Source organism: Balaenoptera physalus (assembly GCF_965194825.1).
Source record: "Balaenoptera physalus genome assembly, chromosome: 9".
In the NCBI taxonomy this organism is placed as follows: Eukaryota; Metazoa; Chordata; class Mammalia; order Artiodactyla; family Balaenopteridae; genus Balaenoptera; species Balaenoptera physalus.
In genome coordinates this window covers 49,278,334-49,300,816 of record NC_138888.1, presented here as the reverse complement: position 1 = coordinate 49,300,816, position 22,483 = coordinate 49,278,334, and the positions used below count along the sequence as shown (strand labels likewise).

Genomic DNA, 22,483 nt, shown 5'->3' with positions numbered 1-22,483 from the left:
TAAGGGCTCCTGTGTTAATTGTCCACTATACCCTTATATGATCTCACAAACTCTATTGCTATTGATGCCAAGGCAATCAGGATTCATGTGGAGATCTGGACTGAATGTGTATTCAAGGCTGACAAGGGAAAGGGTTTCCTTAAGTACTGCAAGCATCCAGTGAATGTTAACGTCATTTGGAAGACAATGCAATAGAAGCAAGTAAGAGAAACTTCTTAAAGATCTGTTTGACACCATCCAATTTCAGTGCAACTTCAGCAAAAAAGAAACAGCTAACACAATAATGAAACTGCAGAAAGCAAAACTGAATCCTTAGAGAGTTCAGAACTGGTCGTTTTAGATCTCTGATTTGATCCTTTGATCGTTCATCCATAAGCAAATGCAATTTTATTTTAAATTCTCTTCTCACTCTGAAAGAAAATGCTTCAGTGTATTAGGGGAAAATAGGGGGAAAAACAGAGAAATCTTTGTTGAGCTCAGCAACTCTCAAATGAGCAAACTATGAACATGTTTTATTCTTTCATTCATATAGGGCACCAAAACACTCTTTAGTAAATACCTATTGAGCGAAAAGACTGTATTAATAATTCTTACAGCTAGATTTTTATCTACCATTGTTCAAGTCAGAAGATGCTACAGTTTGAAAATGATGCTATCAACAATGATTATTATCTGCCTGAGTGGGTGTTGCTGAAAAGACCAGATTACTCTAGAGTTACTGGGTGTGGTACACTTTCTCCAGTTAAGAATTAAGGTTAGAAGGGCATCTTGCCTGCAACTCACTCTTAAATGTCTCAGAAAAGAAAAAAAAAAGTGGATACATGAATAGAACTAAAGAAATATACTATATGCATGTAATGTTTTAAGGTGAAGACTATCCAGGAGATTCTTTATACTATTCTTGCAACTTTTCCATATATCTGAAATTATATTTAAAAATCTTTAAGTATAATTAAAGTTCATATACTTTGAAATATACTTTTGATGAATGATAGAAAATTAGAATCATTTTTAATTGAGATATAATCATATACCATAATGAAATAATTTTTAAAAAGAATTTTTTCATTAAAACATCAATTAAAATTATGATCCCAAATTATTATGAAAAATATGTATTCACAGAAACCATAAAAATTCTATATCTTATGTTTAACAGCAAAGCTTCTATTATATTCTCATTAGATGAAATACTAGAAAATAATTCTTTATGTTTTTATTCATTAGCTGGATTGTCAGAAATAATACCAAAAAAGTAAAATACCAATGCATTAAAATTTTTGGCCTTCAAGCAAAAATTTCATCATTTCCCCAATTTTATCCCTTTGTTAATAGCAAAATTAACTAAATTCCACATGTTTTATTCCTGACCCAACCACTTACATGCTCTTTAACCTTAAGTAAGTCCCTCAACCTCTGTGGACCTAGCTTCTTTATAAAAATTTACTGAGTTGTATTAAATTCTTAGATGTTCCTTCTAGCACTAACATTCTAAGTTCCTTTTTACAAATAGGGAAATAGAAATTCTAGGTAACTTTCTAGAAGTCACATGATAAAAGTCTAATTTTAAAAGAGTCCATTAATCATATCCAGTCTGGAGTCATACACCAACATGAAACCCATTGTCAAAAAACCTTCCTAAACTTCCCAAGCACACCTGCTGTCAAGGACTCATCCTCGAGTGATCAGTTGCCAAAGCTCATCTCGCTCTATGAGGGAGAGTTATAAACTCTCTGAGTCAAGTCTTCTGTAGAGAAGAAATAATGTAAACAGTGAATGGATAAGGGTAAAAACTGAGTGACTCCAGTAAAAAATGCTTATGGAGGACTGCACGGTATAGAGATAGGTCACTCAGCTGAATCATGTACAACATAACCCTCAAAGCTGTTTGGACTTAGAATGACTTTTTTTTTTAATAAATTTATTTATTATTTATGGCTGCATTGGATCTTCGTTGCTGCACGCAGGCTTTCTCTAGTTGCGCCGAGCGGGGGCTACTCTTCGATGTGGTGCGTGGGCTTCTCATTGCGGTGGCTTCTCTTGTTGCAGAGCACGGGCTCTAGGTGCGCGGGCTTCAGTAGTTGTGGCACGTGGGCTCAGTAGTTGTGGCTCACGGGCTCTAGAGCGCAGGCTCAGTACTTGTGGCGCACGGGCTTAGTTGCTCCGCGGCATGTGGGATCTTCCCGGACCAGGGCTCGAACCTGTGTCCCCTGCATTGGCAGGCGGATTCTTAACCACTGCGCCACCAGGGAAGTCCTTAGAATGACTTTTATCTAGTTAAGACTTAAATTCTAGTTAAGTATTTCCCTCAAATCCTCTGAGTTAAACCAGTTTCACATTATTTAATTCATCCATCCATCCATTCATTTAATAACCTTAATGAACCCACAGCAGTGTGCAAGGAAGCCAAAAAAATTAACTCAAGGCACTTAAAATCAAGTTGACAAAAAAATACACATACATGAACTAACAAATACAAAGCAGATGTGAGCAATATGATTTAAAGTTGTCTTAAAAGATAAAGTGAAGCATATTAAAAATTTTAAGAGTTTATTTGAATAAAAATCGGGTCCAATTAGGCAGTGCCAAACTGGAAGTGGTCAGGAGTGCTCCATCCACAGAATCTGGGGACAGACTTTTTTAGAGAAGACAGGGAAGCAAAGTAAGGAATTTATTGGTTGGTTATAGCTTAAAGCTTAGTTGGCTGTTTGTGACTGGTTGTCCTTAGGTTTCAATTTCATAACCTTGAGGCATGTACAGGCTTAGATCTCCAATTGCTTACTTAGGCTGCCACAGAATTAGAACCACTTCAGTCTAATGTCCTTTTTGTTTAATTAACAGCTGCATAGAGAAATTCATAGGAAAAGTAGAGGGAGGGTCTGGCATATATTAAGTGCTCAGTAAATGTGGGTTGAATGAATGAATATACTATTAGAGTAGGCTAGTCAGGACAAGTTTCCTGGAGTATGAGAAGTAATAGGCAGAGAGAGACTAAGGAGCAAAGGTCAGCCTGGCAGAGCAAATGACATTAGGAAAGGCCCAGTGGCAAACAGAAAACAAAAAAAAAAGGCAGGATGTAGAGTTTCAACAGATTGGCTTGGTTGGAACAAAAGGGTTAGTTGATGGGTGAAAAGGAAGAGTGTGAGGTTTGATAAGGTATGGTACATTCTGATACAAGCCAAGCTGTCATAACAAATTAAAACATTTGTAACACCCTAAGTATAACAGTTTTGTTCTTAAAACTTTGACTTCCTCTCTTGAGATGTATTGATAATAAAACGTTAATTCTGTCAGACCAAGCTATTTAAATAAGTAATATTTTGTATATGCCATCAAGATGATAAAGCAAAAATATAATGGTCTAGGCAATGTCATGGATGGAGAAAATTTAGAGATTATCTCTTCTAATTTAACCCCTCTTTATAAGCTGAGGGGTCAAGGATCCAGGCAGATTAGGGTCCTAAGGTATTGACAGTGCCAAGCTAGGCTGCTGCCCTATTTACCAACAGCTGATGGAATCTTTAATGTTTACAACTACACCTGAATTGCATAATTGTTATTATTTGAAGATCAATACAGAAAATATGAAGCATATAAATAATTAGAAAAAGAAAAGATAAAGACATCATACACAGAAGATGTTGAAATTGAAGGGTGGGAAGTTTAGACCTGGATTAGGGCAGTAGCTGAGGAAAATGAAAGGAGAGGTCAAGAGATATTCCAGCTAAAGGTACTAAAAGTAAAAAGTTTGGGTTTTTCCGAACGAACTTTTTGGCCAACCTAATACTTTTTTGAGTGACTGCCTGAATAAGGAGGCCAGTAAGAGAGTAAAAACAAACAAACAAACAAACAAAAAACTGCAAATATGACCCCGAGCATCAGACCTGATGGTTAAGTTTGGAAGTTGCTCAGTTGTTCAGGTGGAATGGTGATAGTATTAAAATAGATTTCATCAAAAATTAGTTCTTTAAAAAGCAATTCTTTGGGTTTCCCTGGTGGCACAGTGGTTAAGAATCCGCCTGCCAATGCAGGGGAGACGGGTTCGACCCCTGGTCCAGGAAGATCTCACATGCTGCGGAGCAGCTAAACCAGTGCGCCACAACTACTGAGCCTGCGCTCTAGAGCCCGCCAGCCACAACTACTGAAGCCCGTGTGCCTAGAGCCCGTGCTCCGCAACAAGAGAAGCCACCACAATGAGAAGCCCACACACTGCAACAAAACAAAGAGTAGCCCCACTCGCCGCAACTAGAGAAAGCCCACGTGCAGCAACGAAGACCCAATGCAGCCAAAAATAATAAATAAATAAAATAAATTTTAAAAAAAAGAATAGATACCTAAAACACCTAAAATTAAAAAAAAAAAAAAAAAAGCAATTCTTTGCAAGATGAAAAAGTTCTGGGAGTTCCCTGGTGGTCCAGTGGTTAGGACTCACTCTTTCACTGCCGTGGCCTGGTTTCAATCCCTGGTCAGGGAATTAAGATCCCGCAAGCCACATGGTGAGGCCAAAAAAAAAAGGAAAGAAAAAGTTCTGGCGATTGGTTGCACAACAGTGTGAATATACTTAACCACTGGACTGTACACTCAACAATAGTTAAGATGGTAAATTTTACGTTAAAAAAGAATAAAAAATAAGTGCATAATTTTTTTAAAAGGAATTATTTCTATTAAACTTTTGCTCCATCTACTCTGGAGCTATATTAGCTTTTTATGTTTTAGGAGCACAGACTCACAGGTCACCTCAAGTAATTGGAAGCCTATCTATTTTAAGGATACACATGACAATAAAAGAGATAAGAATATCATAGGTACCTAAGAATAGCAGTATGATTAGGCTTCAATTGGGAACTGAAATGAACATGGAACTAGACAAATTCCATGTGCACCTAGAGACTGGATTAACTTGTCACTCTTGGCTGCTGCAGGAATGCAGTATTCCCCAGCCATAGTGTGTCACCATTCCTGTGTCTCTGTGACTACCAGCCAACTGCCTCATTTAGTTAGTTATAGCTCTGCTTACTTATAATTCCAGCTTACTCATAGTATCTATGACTGACTTCCAGCTTCTCTCCCCACAACCAACGGACTGATCCTCTCTGTATATCCATTTCAAATTCGTAAAAGGAAAAAAAATCTGGCTTAGCTCCATTTTCACCTTAAGTGTGCATCATAATCACCTGGAGAGCTTGTTAAACCACTAATTGTTGGGCCTCATTCCCAGCCTTTCTGATTTAGTAGCCTGGGGTAGGGTCTGAGAATTTACATTTGTAGCAGAATCCCAAGTGATGCTGACTACACGGATCTGGGGACCACACTTGAGAACTGCTGGTCTGGTTAGTCCTTCTTGTATCTGTTTGGACAGAGCAGATGGGGCTCTACCTCATGTTGTAAATACCATACCTCTGACTCTCAGGCTCATAATTGGAGACTTTTTAAAACTTCCTTCTCTTAATGGCCTCTTCATTTAGGCAGTCACCCAAGTCCTATTGCTTTTTCAACTGGAATGTCTCTGACCTGCCCTTTTATTTTCCTCTGTCACTGCCCTAATCCAGGGTCTCATCTCCCCACACCTGAACATCTACAGAAAAGCGTCCTGTTCCAAGCCATGCCAAACTACCTTTCCCACTGACAGTCCCCAGATGCTTTTTCCATTGGCTCCCTTTGCCCATCTCGTGAAACTAATCACTGTAACACCTCTAAACTTTTCCCTTTTAAGTCAATTATATTTACATGCTTATTTTTCCACACTGATGTTTCCTTTCTATCATGACCTCCTACTCTTTCCCTTGAGAAACCCACCTATCTGAGAGCTCTTAGGACCAGATTTACTTAGGAAAAAACTTCAACTTCTTTTTTATAAAGATGACTCTAGAATTTAACCTCTAAACCCTCTCAAGTTCCATCACTACATTTCAACTACTAGCTGCTAGCTCCACCTAACTACTCTGAGAAGCTCGAACTCGGTGTCCAAAGCCAACCTCAACATTTATCTACTCATACAAGTTCCTCCTCGGGTTTTTCTTATCCCTTTAAAAACAAAACAAAAGAAACAACACACACACACACACACACTCCCATTGTACCAGTCATCCAGGCTCTTAATCACAGTAATTTCGATTTTTCTATCTGCTCCTCTTCTTTCTACTCCCCTCACCCTACTCCATCTAATTAGAAGCCAAGTTCTATAGATTCTACCACATATCACAGGTGCTGCTGAAACCTGGCACTTTGCAACTATGAATGTCATCATGATGTTCTAAGCCATCAACCACTTTTGATCTACACCAGTATTCCTCCAATGTTTCTACAAAAGTACCTCTAACAGCAGAGAAAATATAAACGGTGGAGAGGAGGGTACCCTTATGGAATGTAACCCTTAGCAGCTTTTAAATATTTCTACACCCACTTTGGAGAAATTTCTTTGTAGACTCCTGTTATCTTTAAAAAGTTAGGCAGATTTCGCATCCTCCCCCATCTTTTTTTTTTTTTAAGAATACAAAAGGCTTATTTACATATCCAAGGTACTCAGATCCTACAGATGTGGACATGCTAACTCCTTCTTTTAGAATAAACTGATTATGGGCAATAATCAATATCAGAAACTTTGTATTACTCTTTGTTGTTTTTAATTTACTTATTTATGTTTGTCTGCACTGGGTCCTCGTTGCTGCGCGCGGGCTTTCTCTAGTTGCAGCGAGCGGGGGCTACTCTTCGTTGCGGTGCGCGGGCTTCTCACTGCGGTGGCTTCTCTTGTTGCGGCTCCTCCATCTATTTTCGCTTTAACATTATAGGACGCGTCTAGTTAGCTGTTGGTGAGACAAACTGATGCTTTGAGAACATTTTCTACGTCGTTTATCAGGAGCTTCACATTGGGGTACCTGCGTTCTGGTTTGAGAAGAATCCCTGTTGACCCCACCTGGTCTCTCTGCCCTCAGTCTGTGTGTATGTGCCATTTTACTTCATCACACACTCCAATAGTGCCACGCTGCTACCAAATTAAGTATAAGCTGGTTTCTTTTGATTCAAAGCCCTCCAAAAATGATCATTCCAATTTTATTTCTGATACTAAGTTACTTTTTTGCAAGCTGAAATGCTTTGATTAGTATGTTCTCAGTATTTTAATTGAATCTGGTCGTTGGCATGTGAGATAACCTGAGAACTTGTTAGAAATGTGTATTTTAAGTCCTGTCCTATACCAGACCTGCTGAATCAGAAACTCTGGCTGAGCAATCTGCACTCTAACAAGCCCTCCACGGTGATTCTGATGCAGCTGAAGTTTGAGGGCCGCTGGTCTAGCATTTCGTTTTTGAATTTCAAATGGAGTAAGAGATGGATTTAAAAAAAAAAAAAAAGAAGAAGAACCTAATGGAATATAAACTATTATTTAAGTGTAAAATGTTTTTTTTTTAAGACAAAATGTTAACACCCACTAAAGGCTCTTTTACTAGAATTCTGCTACTAAATATAATTTTCATATAGGTTCTTCTTAATTTAGAAAATGTGTTCTAAAGGAAGAAGACCAGATTAAACAATTTTTAGTTCATTTGTCTCCTCCTAGTGGCAGGCTTTTAAATATTGACCACGACAACCTCATTTATGTTTCTCAGAAATCGTAGTTCTGAATTTTTTTCATGATTCCTCTTATTAGCTACAATTAAAGTCAATTGGCCTTCCTACCAAATTACATAGATTCTTCTATATTAGCTCCAACTATGGCTGCAGAAAACCATGTAATTTATCTCTTCCATGGCTCTTTTTAATCTGACTTGTAAATCTTCCCTCATTTTGTTACCAACTTCTTAGCAGTAGAAATTCATTACTTAGAACATTTGAAATGAGTTTTCTTCCTTTACAGAATGTTAACAACATCCAGGTGTTTACCTTTATTCCTCTCACTACCGCTCCCTTTCTGGCAATGCCACGGGAACCACACAAAATCTCCAGGGTACTGGGAGAGCCACTGCCTCCGAATCTCTTTTCAATGAGCACTTTAAGCCCTCAAGCTCCTAGGCTGTATTGACTTAGGGTGTGAACAGATTCCTTTGACTCTTAAAATCAACAAGACAGGTTTGATTTCTTCCAAAAGATTTTATTAATATGGCAGGATAATTTATGGAGATACTAGTACACTACATTTTCCCCTTGATCCCTTCCAAGCGGGCAGCCAGGCCATTTGTATTCCTTTGTCTTGGATGTCTAAAGGATGGAAAGCTGAAGCTACTTGAAGACCCTGGCTTTTCCCATCTATTGTTAGAGTCTGAGCTCACTGAAGAAATTATGCTACATGTCTGAGAGGTAAAAGAGAAGAGGTGCCTTTATTTACACTGGAGGAAATAAATGAGATTTCCTTAGGCTGGGAAGGAGTGTAAACTGGTGCGTCCTCATTCCCCTAGCAGCACCCTGGAGAAGTGTCAAGACCTATGGTCTGCTTAGAAAGGCTAGACCACTAAGCGTCAAGGTTCCCAAACATAACAGGGATTCCCATGCTCTGTGGAAACAGAGTCCCTGCATTTCAAGGATCTGTGTGACTTCACACACGGGCATCTCAGCAGTAACCAATGTGGGCTGAAGACCGGAGCAGTCTCTCTCTCCAAATACTATGTATGATCTGGGAATGGCAGGGAGGCAGTGTAAAAGGGAGGAAACTGATGGAGATTAAATTTTCCTGCCATCCTAATGTGACAGGGGCTCAGTTAAGTTCAATTTGATTTAAAGAAAATAAACGTTTTTTAAAAATACATCCAAGTTTGTGACTGCAATTCACATACTAGGAAATACAACAAAAAACAAAGCAAAAAGAGATGGAGAACACAGTAATGGACAAGTTCACGGAACAAGGGACACTGATGCTAATGTCACTCAAGTCTTGCTATACAGATGACGTGGCATACATTAGGTGTGACCTCCCTAGTTCTTTGTCTCCCCTTTCAACTCTGTTAAGGTTGGATGCTCCGTGTCATTCCTCCAACCTTAGCGAGCCTGATGCAGGGGTTGACATCTCTAACGGGTCTGTTAAGCTTCCCACTTTCCCAGAAAAGGTAACAGAGTATAGAGGAATATGTCAGACAAGTAAAGTTTCCTAATTTTCTAAGTCTCAGTTTCCTAATGTGTAACATGGAAGTTAGACTAATGAGGGCTGATATTTAGCTTGCATGCCTGCTAATAACTTAAACCATACCCGTTGTTAAATTATTGAAACTCTTCCATATCAGTCAGTAACAAGCAAGTGCCCCAAGCGATTTTCGCTTCCCTGTTCAGTTTTAAAACTAGCTGCTTCTATTATTGTTGTTGTCCTTTTTTAAAGCAACAGCTTTACTAAAATATACACATGTCATCAAATTTGTTCTTTTAAAGCATACAATGCAGTAGTTTTTAGTATATGCAGAGTTGTGCAACCATTACCACTAATTCCTGAAAATTTTCATCACCCCCAAAAGAAACCCCACATCCAAGAGCAGGTATTCCCAATTCCTCTTCCCCTCAGGCTGTGGCAACCACCGATCTACTTTCTATTTCTATAGGTTTGCCTATTCTGAACATCTCATATAAATGGAATCATTCAATATGTGGCCTTTTGTGTCTGGATTCTTGGCGTAGTTTTCAAGTTTATCCATGATGTAGCATGTATCTGTACTTCATTATTTTTGCTGAATAAGATTACATTATATACGTGTAACACATTTTGTTTGCTTTTTTTTGCTTCTATTTTTAAGCAAAGATAATTTAGTTTTTTAAAGCTGGCGTCTGGGTCTTATGATCTTTTTTAGGATTGAGAGTAGAAGGTATTAAGAGTGGACTCCGGGCTTCCCTGGTGGTGCAGTGGTTGAGAATCTGCCTGCCAATGCAGGGGACACGGGTTCAAGCCCTGGTCCGGGAAGATCCCACATGACGCGGAGCAACTGGGCCCGTGAGCCACAACTACTGAGCCTGCGCGTCTGGAGCCTGTGCTCCGCAACAAGAGAGGCCGCGATAGTGAGAGGCCCCCGCTCGCCGCAACTGGAGAAAGCCCTCGCACAGAAACGAAGACCCAACACAGCCAAAAATAAATATAAATAAATAAATTAATTAAAGAAACGTTTAAAAAAAAAAAAAAAAAGAGTGGACTCCAATTACAGGTCATGGAAATTCCTCCCAGTCACCAAAAGGCTTCTTTCAAAGCTGATGCTGATGGGTTATTCTGCCCAATAAGTTTCCTGTTTTCTGTCTGAGAGATGTTTCAACCTTTAAGCTAATTTTCAAAGGGCATGAGCTCTAGGCCATGGAGCCAATACTGTAAGGTCTTCTTTCTTCCCAAGGGAATGGTTTACTAGTCTATGTGCTATGTTATAATATTAAAATTTACAGATTTTGTATACACATATATTTTTGTAAATACATAGAGTATCTCTGAAAGGGTACATAAGAAACTGTTCAAAACAATTGCCTATAGAAAGGGGAGCTGGGGGACAGGGATGGAAGGCTTACTTTTCAGTCTCTATCCTTTTGTAAATCATTCAAAATAAATAAAAATAATAATTATGTCTTAAATAGTAAACAATAATAACCTCGACTAGAAGTATGAGGCTTGTTTATTTGAAAGGGACATCTTGAGTCATTACACTGACCTCGTAAAACATATTTTCATTCCTCAAGCCTTCACTGTCTGCTGCTCCCTCAGCTTGGACTGTCCTTCTCCTCTTTATCCTCCCTGAACCCTCAATAAAATCTGACAATTTATATAATTTTTCAATTTACAAAGCACTTTTTTTTTTTTTTTTAATTTTTTGGCTGCGTCGCAAGGCATGTAGGATATTAGTTCCCCAACCAGGGATGGAACTCTGTGCCCCCTGCATTGGGAGCAGGGAGTCCTAACCACTGGACCACCAGGGAAGTCCCCTACAAAGCACTTTTAGATACATGATCTAATCTTCAAACAAAAAAATATATACAGTGAAGATGAATAATTTTATCCTCATTTAATAAATAAGAACACAGGGGATGAGAAAGTGCAGCAGCTTGTGCCAGGTCACAATTATTATATTTCAGAGCTATAATTCAAATCTACAACTGCTAACAAGCCCAGTGATTTTTCCACTTTTTTTAAGCTACGAAATCCTATTCATTTAATGGAGGAACTGGGTAAAAATGCACAAAAATGTTTACTAAAGTGTTGTGCAATATCAATATTGCACAATAAATACCATCACATAGATCTGTATTTATCATGGAAAATATGGACAAACAGCCATAATACTACGTATAGTGAGAAAAGCAAGTTTAAAACAGATGTACACATAAACGATGTGTTTATGTAGAAAGAAGCTGGAAAGATATATTGTGTAGGAAAATGGGTTTTTTTTTTTTTAATAAACTTTGGTTTTTTTTGTTTTACTTTTTATTATTAGTTTTTGGCCGCGCTATAGGGCACGCGGGATCTTAGTTCCCCGACCAGGGATCAAACCCGCACCCCCTGCATTGGGAGCTCGGAGACTTAACCACTGGGCCACCAGGGAAGTCCCCTGGTTGTTTTTTTGTTTTGTTTTGTTTTGTTTGGCCGCACCGCGTGACTTGCAGGAGCTTAGTTCCGGGACCAGGGACTGAACCCAGGGCCAAGGCAGAGAAAGCACCAAGTTCTGCCCACTGGACCGCCAGGGAATTCCCGAAAAATGTTTTTTAAAAGTTGTAATACTCTAAATTTTTATATATTATTACTAATACTAGATTAAATGCACATTAGTGCTTAATATGTTCTGAATAGTGGGATTATCTCATTTAATCCTCACAATAACCAACTTGCCTAAAGGCTTACTGTTAAATAACGCAGCAAAACCGGACGAGTACCAGACCCCAAACCTCATGCTCTTTGGAGGTAGATCATCCTGTCTCACGTACAAAGATCATTTATTTTATAATCAGAAAAATCCATGAGGTTACTTTAAGAAAATCCTGTTCAAAACTTCACTTCGCCGAGTCTCCTATACTCCCCAAACAATCTGGGTCTCTTACAGCACCTAGGGCAATCTGATTAGCACTGGTTGATCCCTTATTCTACCTCTCCTGGCTGCCTGAAACCCCAGCTCACTTCCTCGCGCAGTGGGCGCCCGATATGTGGAACACTGAGGAGTGCCCTTTACTTGGCTCGTGGAGAACTTGAATTGATGATCAGTGCTCACACGACATCAGGAATTTCTTTCCAAGCATTGTAGGCTGGGGCCACACGAGGCCTCTCCATTTCCCTCGCGCACCGTAGCCTCCTTGCCTGCACCTACTTCATCCCCTCGGCTTCCACAGTGCTTTCGTCCCACCTGGGCGGGGAGCCCGAGGGTTCCCTAAGTCGCGGGACCTGCCCGGCCGGCCCGCCAGGGCCCCGGCTCCGGCTCTCGGGACAGGGACAAGGGTCTCCAGGTGGGCCCGGGAGCCGCCATCTCGCGTGCTGGCAGGAGCAGCGGGCGCGGTCGGAGCCGCGGCGGGGCGGGAGCTGCTGCCCGTACTCAAGATGGCGGCCCCGGCGGGCGGGGCCCACGGCTCGGAGGCCGCGCGGAGGAGCGGCGGCATGGCGGCGGCGGCCGAGGAGCCGAGTCGGGGATACTGGGACGAGGAGGAGGAGGAGGCAGTGAGTGCGGCGGCGGAAGCCCGCGCGGCGGTGGCGAGGGTGGCCGCTCGGCTGTGTGCGGGGAAGGGACTCGCGACACGGCGGGCGTGCGGGGGCTCCTGGCGGGACGGTGCCCCAGGGCGCGCGGAGCGGCGGGCAGCTGGCCTCTCAGCCCTACGGGCCACACGGAAGTTCAAGGGGGAAGGAGGGAAGTTACCTTAAGTAACGGTGCGCGCTTCCTCTTGTTGAAAGCAGGACCTAGTTTTCACAAAGGTGGGATCGTTGCACTGGGGAGGTTTGGCTTCTCTCGTTAATGCCTGCTTCTTCTTGCACACTCGCAAGCTAGCGCCTTAACGCCTCTCTCTTCCACCAGGAGCAGTTGGTTCTGGTGGAATTATCAGGAATTATTGATTCAGACTTTCTCTCAAAATGTGAAAATAAATGCAAGATTTTGGTGAGTCTTGTAGAATTGGGGGGTTGTTGTAGATTTTCTTAAATTTAAAACAAGAGTGGTGAAATATACCCGTCCCTAAGATTGATATATTAATTTCACGTGAACAAAGCAGTGAACGCTGGAGACAATCACAGAAGTACAGGGGGACTGTGGGAGCAGCTGGGAGAAAGTTAATGCCTAACTCTGCCTGAGTGTCTGCCTGTGTGGCTGGAGAGAGTTAAAGATTTGGAGGGTTAAAGCATTTTGATATGGAACATTAGGTTTTGAAAAAATACACCGTTTTATTATAGTGAGAAGGGTGAGAAAAACACAAAGGGCAGAGAGGATAATTAGATATGCACACAGAGGTTAAACAGATGCAGACTGGTATATATAGAATGGGTAAACAACAAGGTCCTACTGTATAGCACAGGGAACTATATTTCAATATCCTGTGATAAATGATAATGGAGAAGAATATGAAAAAATGTATATATGTATAATTGAGTCACTGCTGTGCAGCAGTGATTACACAACATTGTACTTCAACTATAGTTCAGTAAAAAATAAAATTAAAAAAACTTCAAAAAATAAAATAGGGCTTCCCTGGTGGCGCAGTGGTTGAGAATCTGCCTGCCAATGCAGGGGATGCGGGTTCGAGCCCTGGTCTGGGAGGATCCCACATGCCGCGGAGCAACTGGGCCCGTGAGCCACAATTACTGAGCCTGCGCGTCTGGAGCCTGTGCTCCGCAACAAGAGAGGCCGCGATAGCGAGAGGTCCGCGCACCGCGATGAAGAGTGGCCCCCGCTTGCCGCAACTGGAGAAAGCCCTCGCACAGAAACGAAGACCCAACACAGCCATAAATAAATAAATAAACAAATAAATAAAATTAAAAAAAAAAAGAAAGTATATGAGAATAAAATGTATCATTTACAATAGCAATGAAAATTAAAAAAATAATAATAAAATAAAATATGGAAAACAGACAAAAATAGTGTGGAGAAGGGAGAGAGAATACCTATTAAGAAAGGACTTCAGAGACCTCACACTGTGCTGTTGACTTGAGCTATGGTATCGTGAGTTACCATCTGTTTTTTTTTTTTTTTTTTAAATTTTATTTATTTATGGCTGCGTTGGGTCTTCGTTTCTGTGCGAGGGCTTTCTCCAGTTGCGGCAAGTGGGGACCACTCTTCATCACGGTGCGCAGGCCTCTCATTATCGCGGCCTCTCCCGTTGCGGAGCACAGGCTCCAGACGCGCAGGCTCAGTAGTTGTGGCTCACGGGCCCAGTTGCTCCGCGGCATGTGGGATCTTCCCAGACCAGGGCTCGATCCCGTGTCCCCTGCATTAGCAGGCAGATTCTAAACCACTGCGCCACCAGGGAAGCCCTACCATCTGTTTTATCTTTAAAATCTTTTGAGCATTTTTGACAAAACTTCCTTTGTTCTTACTTTATCTTGAAGAGGATGTTGATTGAAATAGACCTTGCTACTTGTATATGAATTAAGTAGTCTTCAGTTTGTAGCCGCTGTGATGAGAGCAGTTTTAGCTTATCTTTTACTTGCTAGGACAAGAAGCTACAGAGTTTCCCCAGCTTTGGAAATCAGTCTCCTTGGTAGCAAGGTTTCATGTAAAAGTCTTGTTCTTTTTTTGCCATGCCACATGGCATGCGGGATTCGGGATCTTAGTTCCCTGACCAGGGATCGAACCCGTGCCCCCTGCAGTGGAAGCGCAGAGTCTTAACCGCTGTACCATCAGGGAAGTCCCTTGTGCTTTCTTTTTTAAATTGAGAAATAATTGACATATAACATTATACTAGTTTCAGCTGTACAACATTTTCAGTATTTGCATATATTGTGAAATGATCACCACAATGTCTAGTTAACACCCATCACTACGCATCGTTACAATTTTTTTTCTTCTGGTAAAAACTTTGAAGGTTTACCCTCTTAGCAATTTTCAAATATAAAGTACAGTATTATTAACTACAGTCACCATGATGTTCTTAAACATCCCAGGACTTACTTATTTTATAACTGGAAGTTGGTATCCTTTGAGCCCCCCCTTCACCCATCTCACCCATTCCCCCCACCCCCAAGGCTTTTTCTAATGATGATTTTTTTAATGATCCTATATTCTGTTGTAGGGAATTGATACTGAGAAGCCCATTCTGCAAGTGGACAGCTATGTCTTTGCTGGAGAGTATGAAGGTAGGAGGAAGTCAGAGAGATGAAACTCCCTTTTTTTTTATATGCCTTTCAGAGAAAGTAGCTCTATTACTTCTCAACAAGTTGCCTTCATGTTTTTCTGCAGACACTCTTGGGACCTGTGTTATATTTGAAGAAAATGTTGAACATGGTAAGTGATTGCTATGTTGACTCAACTCTTTTTACTATGAAATATTTCAAACATACTTATGTATGGTGGATATTAAAATTATAAGATCTCATGTACCCCTTGTCTAGCTGTATCAAATCCTCCCGTTTGGTTAGGTAGTTAAAAAACATTCCACATACCTTTGAAGCCCCTTGTATACCCCTCTCCAAACCTACTCCCTTCCTCTGTCTTCAGAGGTAATCACTCTCCTGAATTTGGTGTTTTTCTTTCCTATACCTGATTTTATATTACATATGTATGTATCTGCACACAATAAATAGCACTTTCTGTGTATTTTCACACTTGATATGTTATAGCATATTATACATATTATTCTATATCTTTTTTCAATTAGAGATGTTTCGAGATTTATACGTGTTGAAATATATCTGTTTTTTCTGTTGCTTAAGATTCTATTTGTGACTATACCACAGTTTATTCTCCAATTAATGGACATGTAGGTTGCTTCCATTTTTACCAGTAATTATTAATAACTACTAAAATTTATTGAGTGCTTTCTGTATGTCAGGCACTGTTCTAGGTGCTATAAGTATTAACTCATTGAATCCTCACCACAAGTCTATGAGGTAGATGCCATTGTTATCTTCATTTTATATCTGAAGAAACTGAAGCACAGAGAGGTAAATAACATTCCCGAGGTCATACACAAAATAAGAGGCAGAGCCAGGATCTGAGCCCAGGTGGTCTGCTCCAGAGCCCATTTTCTTAATTATGCTTATTAACTCACTACAGAAATGCTGCCATGAATATTTTTATGTTTCCTTGTGCATATCTGTAAAAACGTCTCTCAGGTATACGCTTAGAAAAGGAACTGCTAGATTGATGAGTGTGTGTACTAGATTCAACCATATGAAATTACCAATTTGGGCCGAAGAGCGACAGTTTCATGTGGTTGAACTTAATAGATGTCACTGTGTTGCTTTCTAAGGTGTAGTGTCAGCCACACAGTGGCAGGGTGTGGAAGTTTTCCGTGTGCTTCGCATCCTTAGCACAGAGCCTCATCCTCCCTCCTGCCTACGCCCACGGTTTTTATAAAGCTGTGACCCCCAGCAGCAGCTTGGCAGCAGTTTTTTTCTCATCTTCTTTCATGATCGGTAATGTTCTCCACTCCAGTCCGGCTTCAAGCAGTAGGTCTGCCTTTGGTCCTTCACTTTGAGTGGCAGAATTTTCGACCTCATTACCCTGTAAGGCCAAATTCCTGGCCCCCCCTTTGCTGCTTCCGGGCTGGAGCCTGATAGGCCCATAGCTTTAATCTCGCTTTGTGTTTCTATCTCCTGGAGATGTTTGTTGTCTTTGAGTTCACTGTGCCTTCGGTTCCTATGTATTTTATCTGATATTTCTCTGTGCTTGGAGCTGGAGGAATGAGTTAAATCTTGAACTTACTACACTATCTTGACAGGAAGTAGTTTAACTCTCTAAACTGGAATCATTGAGGCTTAACATGATTATTTGATGGCATCAAGCAATATAATAGTGTTCATTTTATATTCTAGTGGATGCAGAAGGCAATAATAAAACAGTGCTAAAATATAAATGCCACACAATGAAGAAGCTCAGCATGACAAGAACTCTTCTGACAGAAAAGAAGGAAGGAGAAGAAAACATAGGTTAGTTCACTTAGTTCTCTGAAAATCGGTGATTTAGTATTGGCTTTATGAAACACTGCTGCCAGGATGTTCTTTGTACTTTTTAGTAATAACTATATGTGATAGGTAAAGTATATTAAAATTGAGGGTACTCCATGAAAAGTACCAAGCATAGATTTAAAATTTAGTTGAATTCTCACATAGCGGGGGGCACTGGAGACATATAAGAAATTTCTATCTTCTTTGCACTGGAAACGATTGTGAGGAGTTTGTCAAGAAACTTGACATGATTTCAACCCCAGGGAATTCAGCACCTACTTCTCTCTCTCTCTCTGTCTCTCTCTGTCTCTCTCTATCTCATTAAAACTTCTTTGTAAGTGCAGAAGATATGATGATAGCATTCCCAAGGAGTAACCCAAGGAGTAACCCCATAGGATCTCCTGAACTTTTGGCAGATGCAGTAACCTTCCCCAAGATGCTCACAACTGGAAGAAGCTGGCTTTATATGTGGGAGGGGCTCTAGGACCACAGTTGTTAGTCCCGTGTCTCGTTCTTAATAAGCATCCATTTAGCCTTCTCCAGTTGCTCGTCATCCCACACTAGAGACCTTAGGCCAGTGCTTCTTGCACCCATAGCAGGCACATGTTTGTGGAGATGAACAAATAAACACTTGGTGGTTTAAAAGCCCATTGCTCACCACACCAACCTCTTTCTCTTGCCCTAGGGAATTTGGGACATGGTCAGAATAAAGGTGTTTGTCCACCAAAAAAAAAAAAGGCTTATTGCTCAAAGACATATTTGAAACTCTAGTAAATGAGACCCTATTGATGAATATTCATGGTTTGATTTATTGTATTTTAAGGAATAAACATTTGAAGGTACATTAATCATTTAGAAATTAATTATACCAGCTACACATGACTATATAACAAATCTTTGTTCTTATATATCCCACAATTATCCCTTTTTTTAGGCACTCCAAAAATAATAGGAAGAAGTAGGCACTTGAAGTTCTAGAATGAATTCGAAAGGCAGATACAGATCAGATAGCTTAGCTGTCATTTAGATATTCTTTTTAAAGGAAGTTATATAATTTCCTCTCCTATAGTCCTTAATAATCTAATAGACCTTTGGGAAGATTTGGGTGTATCTTTCAATCAAATAAATTAGTAACCAACTATTCAAGGCCGTATTGGTTATCTGTTGCTGCATAAAAAGTCACCCCTAAACTTAAAGGCTTAAAACAACAACAGAACACCATCTTACACGTTTCTGTGAATCAGGAATTGGGGAGCAGCTTAGCTAGGTTGTTCTGGCTGGGGTCTCTCATGAGGTTGCAGTCATTGTGTTGGCTGGGCTGTAGTCATCTGAAGGCTTGAGTAGGGCCGGAAAATCTAATTGTAAGATGGCTCACTCACATAGCTGGTGAGTTTGTGCTGACTGTTAGCAGGAGGTCTCACTTCCTCACCTCCTCACACTACTGTCTGAGTGCCCTCCTGACACGGCAGCTGGCTTTCCCAGACCAAGTGATCCTTAAGAACAAGGTAGAAGCCACAATGTCTTTTATGAACTATCCTTAGAAGTCACATTCTGTCATTTCTGTGATATCCTATTCCATGTGGGAGGGGACGACACAGGGGTGTGCATGTCAGGAAGGTGAGGATCATTGGGGACCATCTTGGAGGCTGGCTGCCAAACATGGCAAGATGCTGGAGGCAGAACAAAATAGACAGGAGATGTGGTCCTTACTTTCTAGGAACTTGTACTCTAAAGCAAATCACATTGAAACAGACATGGATGACTATGACTTGACACCCCTTTCACTCAACTTATTTTAAGTATCTGTTATGTGCCAAGTATGCTAGATAACAGAGTAGGCTTTAGGATGGCTTTGAGGTTTTGAACTTGGTGACCAGGAGAATGACGTTATAGCAAGAAAAAAATATGAAGTCAATAATTGAAGCTGAACTGGAGGGAAAGAACAAATCGATTTTTGAAAGAGGGAGACTTTATAGTAGTAATACATGAGAAAAGATATGGGATCAACAGTAAGGATGTTTCAACAAACAGCTGCAGAGGAGTTAGTTTATGATGGGGGATAGGAACAGATGGGTGCGTGAACAGGGTGACAAGGTAGGTTGGTATATCTTACAGATACCTAATGGAACTTTGAAGATAAGAGTAAACAGCTTGGGCTATAGGAATTGAGGATCCATTGAAAATACTTGACTGAAAGGGTCATAAGGATGAAAGAAAAAAATGGCTAGCATTATTGGAGCAATTTTTTTTTTTAAGATTTATTTATTATTTATTTATTTTGTTTATTTTTGGCTGTGTCAGGTCTTAGTTGCAGCATGCGGCATCTTCGTTAAGGCATTTGGGATCTTTTGTTGCGGCGCGTGAGCTCTTCGTTGTGGTGCACAGGCTTCTCTCTAGTTGTGGCGTGCAGGCTCCAGGGTGCGTGGGTTCTGTAGTTTGCGACACGCAGGCTCTAGTTGAGGCGTGCAACCTCAGTAGTTGTGGCATGCGGGCTTAGTTGCCACGCGGCATGTGGGATCTTAGTTCCCTAACCAGGGATCAAACCCATTTTCCCCTGCATTGTAAGGAGGATTCTTTACCACTGGACCACCAGGGAAGTCCCTGGAGCAGTTCTTGATTATGGGAGTTCATTGACAGGTAAGGGCTTTGACTGTGAGTATGGAAAGGAACAAAAAATTTTTTCAAGGGTTTTTTTTGGAGAGGTGTCTTATTTCACAGTTGGATTTTTCAACTCAAAATGACAAATAAATGTTGACTCAGAAGATGATAGAGTGGTATCATCCATTGTATTATGAAAACTGAATGGGTAAGGAGAAAATTGTAGGGAAGTGACAAAATTTTCTTCAAGACAAAAGATGGCAGTGGGAGCTCAGTTATCTCTCAGAATGAGTTGGGAATTGGACTCTGGGAAAAGGGCTTGGAATAGTAACTGAAGTTGATTACTTTTAGTGATTTTGATGATGCATACCCTATAGGCATTCCAAGGTCTCCATGTAAGATGGAAATTACATGATCATTTATCAGTAGGTACAGGCACCATGTTCCTTTCTTTACGTTGGGGTTTTATTTTGATAAATATTCATATGAACATTTAAATTAAAAATATATATAAGTAACTGAAATTCCTTTTTCATGTTTCTTGGTTTGTCCCCCTGCCTCCTCCATTAGGTGGTGTGGAATGGCTGCAAATCAAGGAAAATGATTTCTCCTGTAGACCCAACATGATTTGTAGTTTTCTGCATGAAAATGAAGAGGATGAAGTTGTAGCTCCAGACCCAGATAAATCTTTGGAGTTGGAAGAGCAAGATATTCAAATGAAAGATAATTCAAACCTGAGTTATGAACAGGAGAAACCACCGAACTTGGATATAGAGGATTCTGGTTCTCTTATTGATATCCCTTCTGAGACAGAAGGCTCTGTTTTTATGGAAACTCAAGAAACTGCCTTAGAAATCACTCCTAGATGAAATGTTTCTCATAAAAACTAGTCATGAACTTTTTAGAGTTTTTATATAAAATAACTGGCTTTGTAGTTTTCAGTTCACAATTTTATTATTTTTGTTGGCTATATACACATTTCCAATTATAATATAGTTTAATATACTAGAATCATTAAGGACCAGATACGAGTTTTTAAAAATATGGTTTCAATGACTATAGGGACCCTTCTGTGATGAGTCCTTTAAAATGGGGGTTTTACTAAGGTAAGTGTGAGTTTCTATTGCAGCCATCACAAATTACCACAGACTTAGTGGCTAAAGTGTATTAAGCTACGTAAGTGTGTTGTCTTATAGTTTTGTAGGTCAGCCATCTGATATGGGTCTCACCTGGGCTAAAATCAAGGTATTTGCAGAGCTTCATTCTCTTCTGGACGTGGCGTGGGGGACTCCATTTCCTTGTTCATTCAGTTGTTGGCAGAATTCAGTTCTTTGCAGCTGAAGGATCACGGTCCCATTTCCTTGCTGTTGGCTGAGAGCCATGCCCAGCTTCTAGAGGCTGCCTGCCTTCCTTCACTCATGGTCCCCTTCTCTTCAAAGCCAGCAATGGTCAAGTCCCTCTCAGTCTTTGAATCTCTCCTGCTTCTTCCATAATCTTATTGATGATGGACCCTTCTGCCTTCTTTTAAAGGTCCATTTGATTACACTGGGCACACCTGGGTAACTTCCCTATTTTAAGGTCTATAACCTTAATTCCATCTGCAAAGTCCCTTTTGCCATGTAATTTAAACAGGCATAAAACTGAGAATTATGGCATGAAAACATTTAGGGGGCCATTTTCCAGTCTACCAAAGTCAGTATTACTCCTGAGAATAGAAAAAGAATTCAGAAGTGCTTAAGGGTGAAGGTACAGTTCTGATATTCCAGCTGTAATTTCACTTCTTTCCCACTGAAGAAAGATGATTGGAATTCAGCTGTAACATTCTACAATATTATGGTGATAACCTAGATCTACCCTAGCTTGTATTTTTTAAGTAGTCACAAACTTTGATACAGGTTGAACTATATGAAATTACCAATATTTGTTTCTACAGAACTCTGCAATTTTATATGGTTTAACCTGGTACTAATAAGTTAAAACACTCCTCACGTTAATTATATCTCACAACTGTTGGAGGTGTAACTTTGTTGTGACAGATTAGAGAACTAATGTTCTAGGATGAGGAATTTTTTCCTTCAGTAGGTTTTGTAAATTTTTACTGTTTATTTGGAAAACAAACTTACCCTGATTAAAAGCATTTCCAAATCATAAGTGTGTATCCTCCCAATTTTTATATGACTTTAGTGTCAGCTTTTGTTTAATCAAAAGCTTATTTTTTTCTACCAAATGGTATGAAGTCTCTATGTGGAGAGACTGCTAATTACTTGAGCCAGCATCTGGTCTTCCTTTATCTCTTTGTAACAGAATCCCAGAATTTATTCAGGTTAGCAGTGTGCCCAGCTTTCCTCATATATATGAAAGTGGCCGTATTATCTAGATGTTAGTTCTTCCCAGCTTGATCTATACTTTCAATGCAATCCAAAATAAAATCACAGCAAGGTTTTTATGGATATTGTCAAACCAACTCTAAAGTTTATATGGAGAGGGAAAGACCCAGAATAGCCAATACAATATTGAAGAACATAGTAGGAGGACTTCACGACTTACTATAAAACTACAGTAATAGAGACAGTGGGAACTGCTGAAAGAATAGACAAATAGGTCAATGGAAGAGAATAGAGAGCCCAGAAATAGACATACATATAGTAAACTGATCTGAGATCAAGGAGCAAAGGCAATACAATGGAGCAAAGATAGTCTTTTCAATAAATGGTCCTGGGACAACTGAATATCCATATGCAAAAGAATGAAGTGGGGGGCTTCCCTGGTGGCGCAGTGGTTGAGAGTCTGCCTGCCAATGCAGGGGACACGGGTTCGAGCCCTGGGCCGGGAAGATCCCACATGCCGCGGGGCAACTGGGCC

At 40.3% G+C, this 22,483-nt stretch overlaps 1 protein-coding gene and 1 pseudogene across 5 annotated transcripts in view; one reads left to right on the top strand and one right to left on the bottom strand.

The window, feature by feature from the left end:
• LOC309667135 (small ribosomal subunit protein uS5 pseudogene) overlaps nt 1-22,483 on the bottom strand; it is a 97,497-nt pseudogene that overhangs the window by 71,867 nt on the left and 3,147 nt on the right. Inside the window, exon 2 of the transcript XR_014268485.1 lies at nt 12,786-12,953. The product of XR_014268485.1 is annotated as a small ribosomal subunit protein uS5 pseudogene (transcript). The remainder of the gene's footprint in view (nt 1-12,785; nt 12,954-22,483) is intronic.
• Nucleotides 12,423-21,772, top strand: GTF3C6 (general transcription factor IIIC subunit 6). 4 transcript variants are annotated; one of them, XM_082475460.1, is made up of 6 exons: nt 12,428-12,589; nt 12,945-13,022; nt 15,148-15,211; nt 15,315-15,359; nt 16,892-17,005; nt 20,192-21,772. In XM_082475460.1, exons 1-6 carry the CDS (start codon nt 12,473-12,475, stop codon nt 20,488-20,490), a joined length of 717 nt encoding a protein of 238 aa, XP_082331586.1. In that variant the 5' UTR covers nt 12,428-12,472; the 3' UTR covers nt 20,491-21,772. The 4 variants fall into 4 exon arrangements, with proteins under 4 accessions (XP_082331588.1, XP_082331586.1, XP_082331585.1 ...); XM_082475459.1 differs by having other exon boundaries at nt 12,430-12,589; nt 12,942-13,022; XM_082475462.1 differs by lacking the exon at nt 16,892-17,005 and having other exon boundaries at nt 12,423-12,589; nt 12,942-13,022.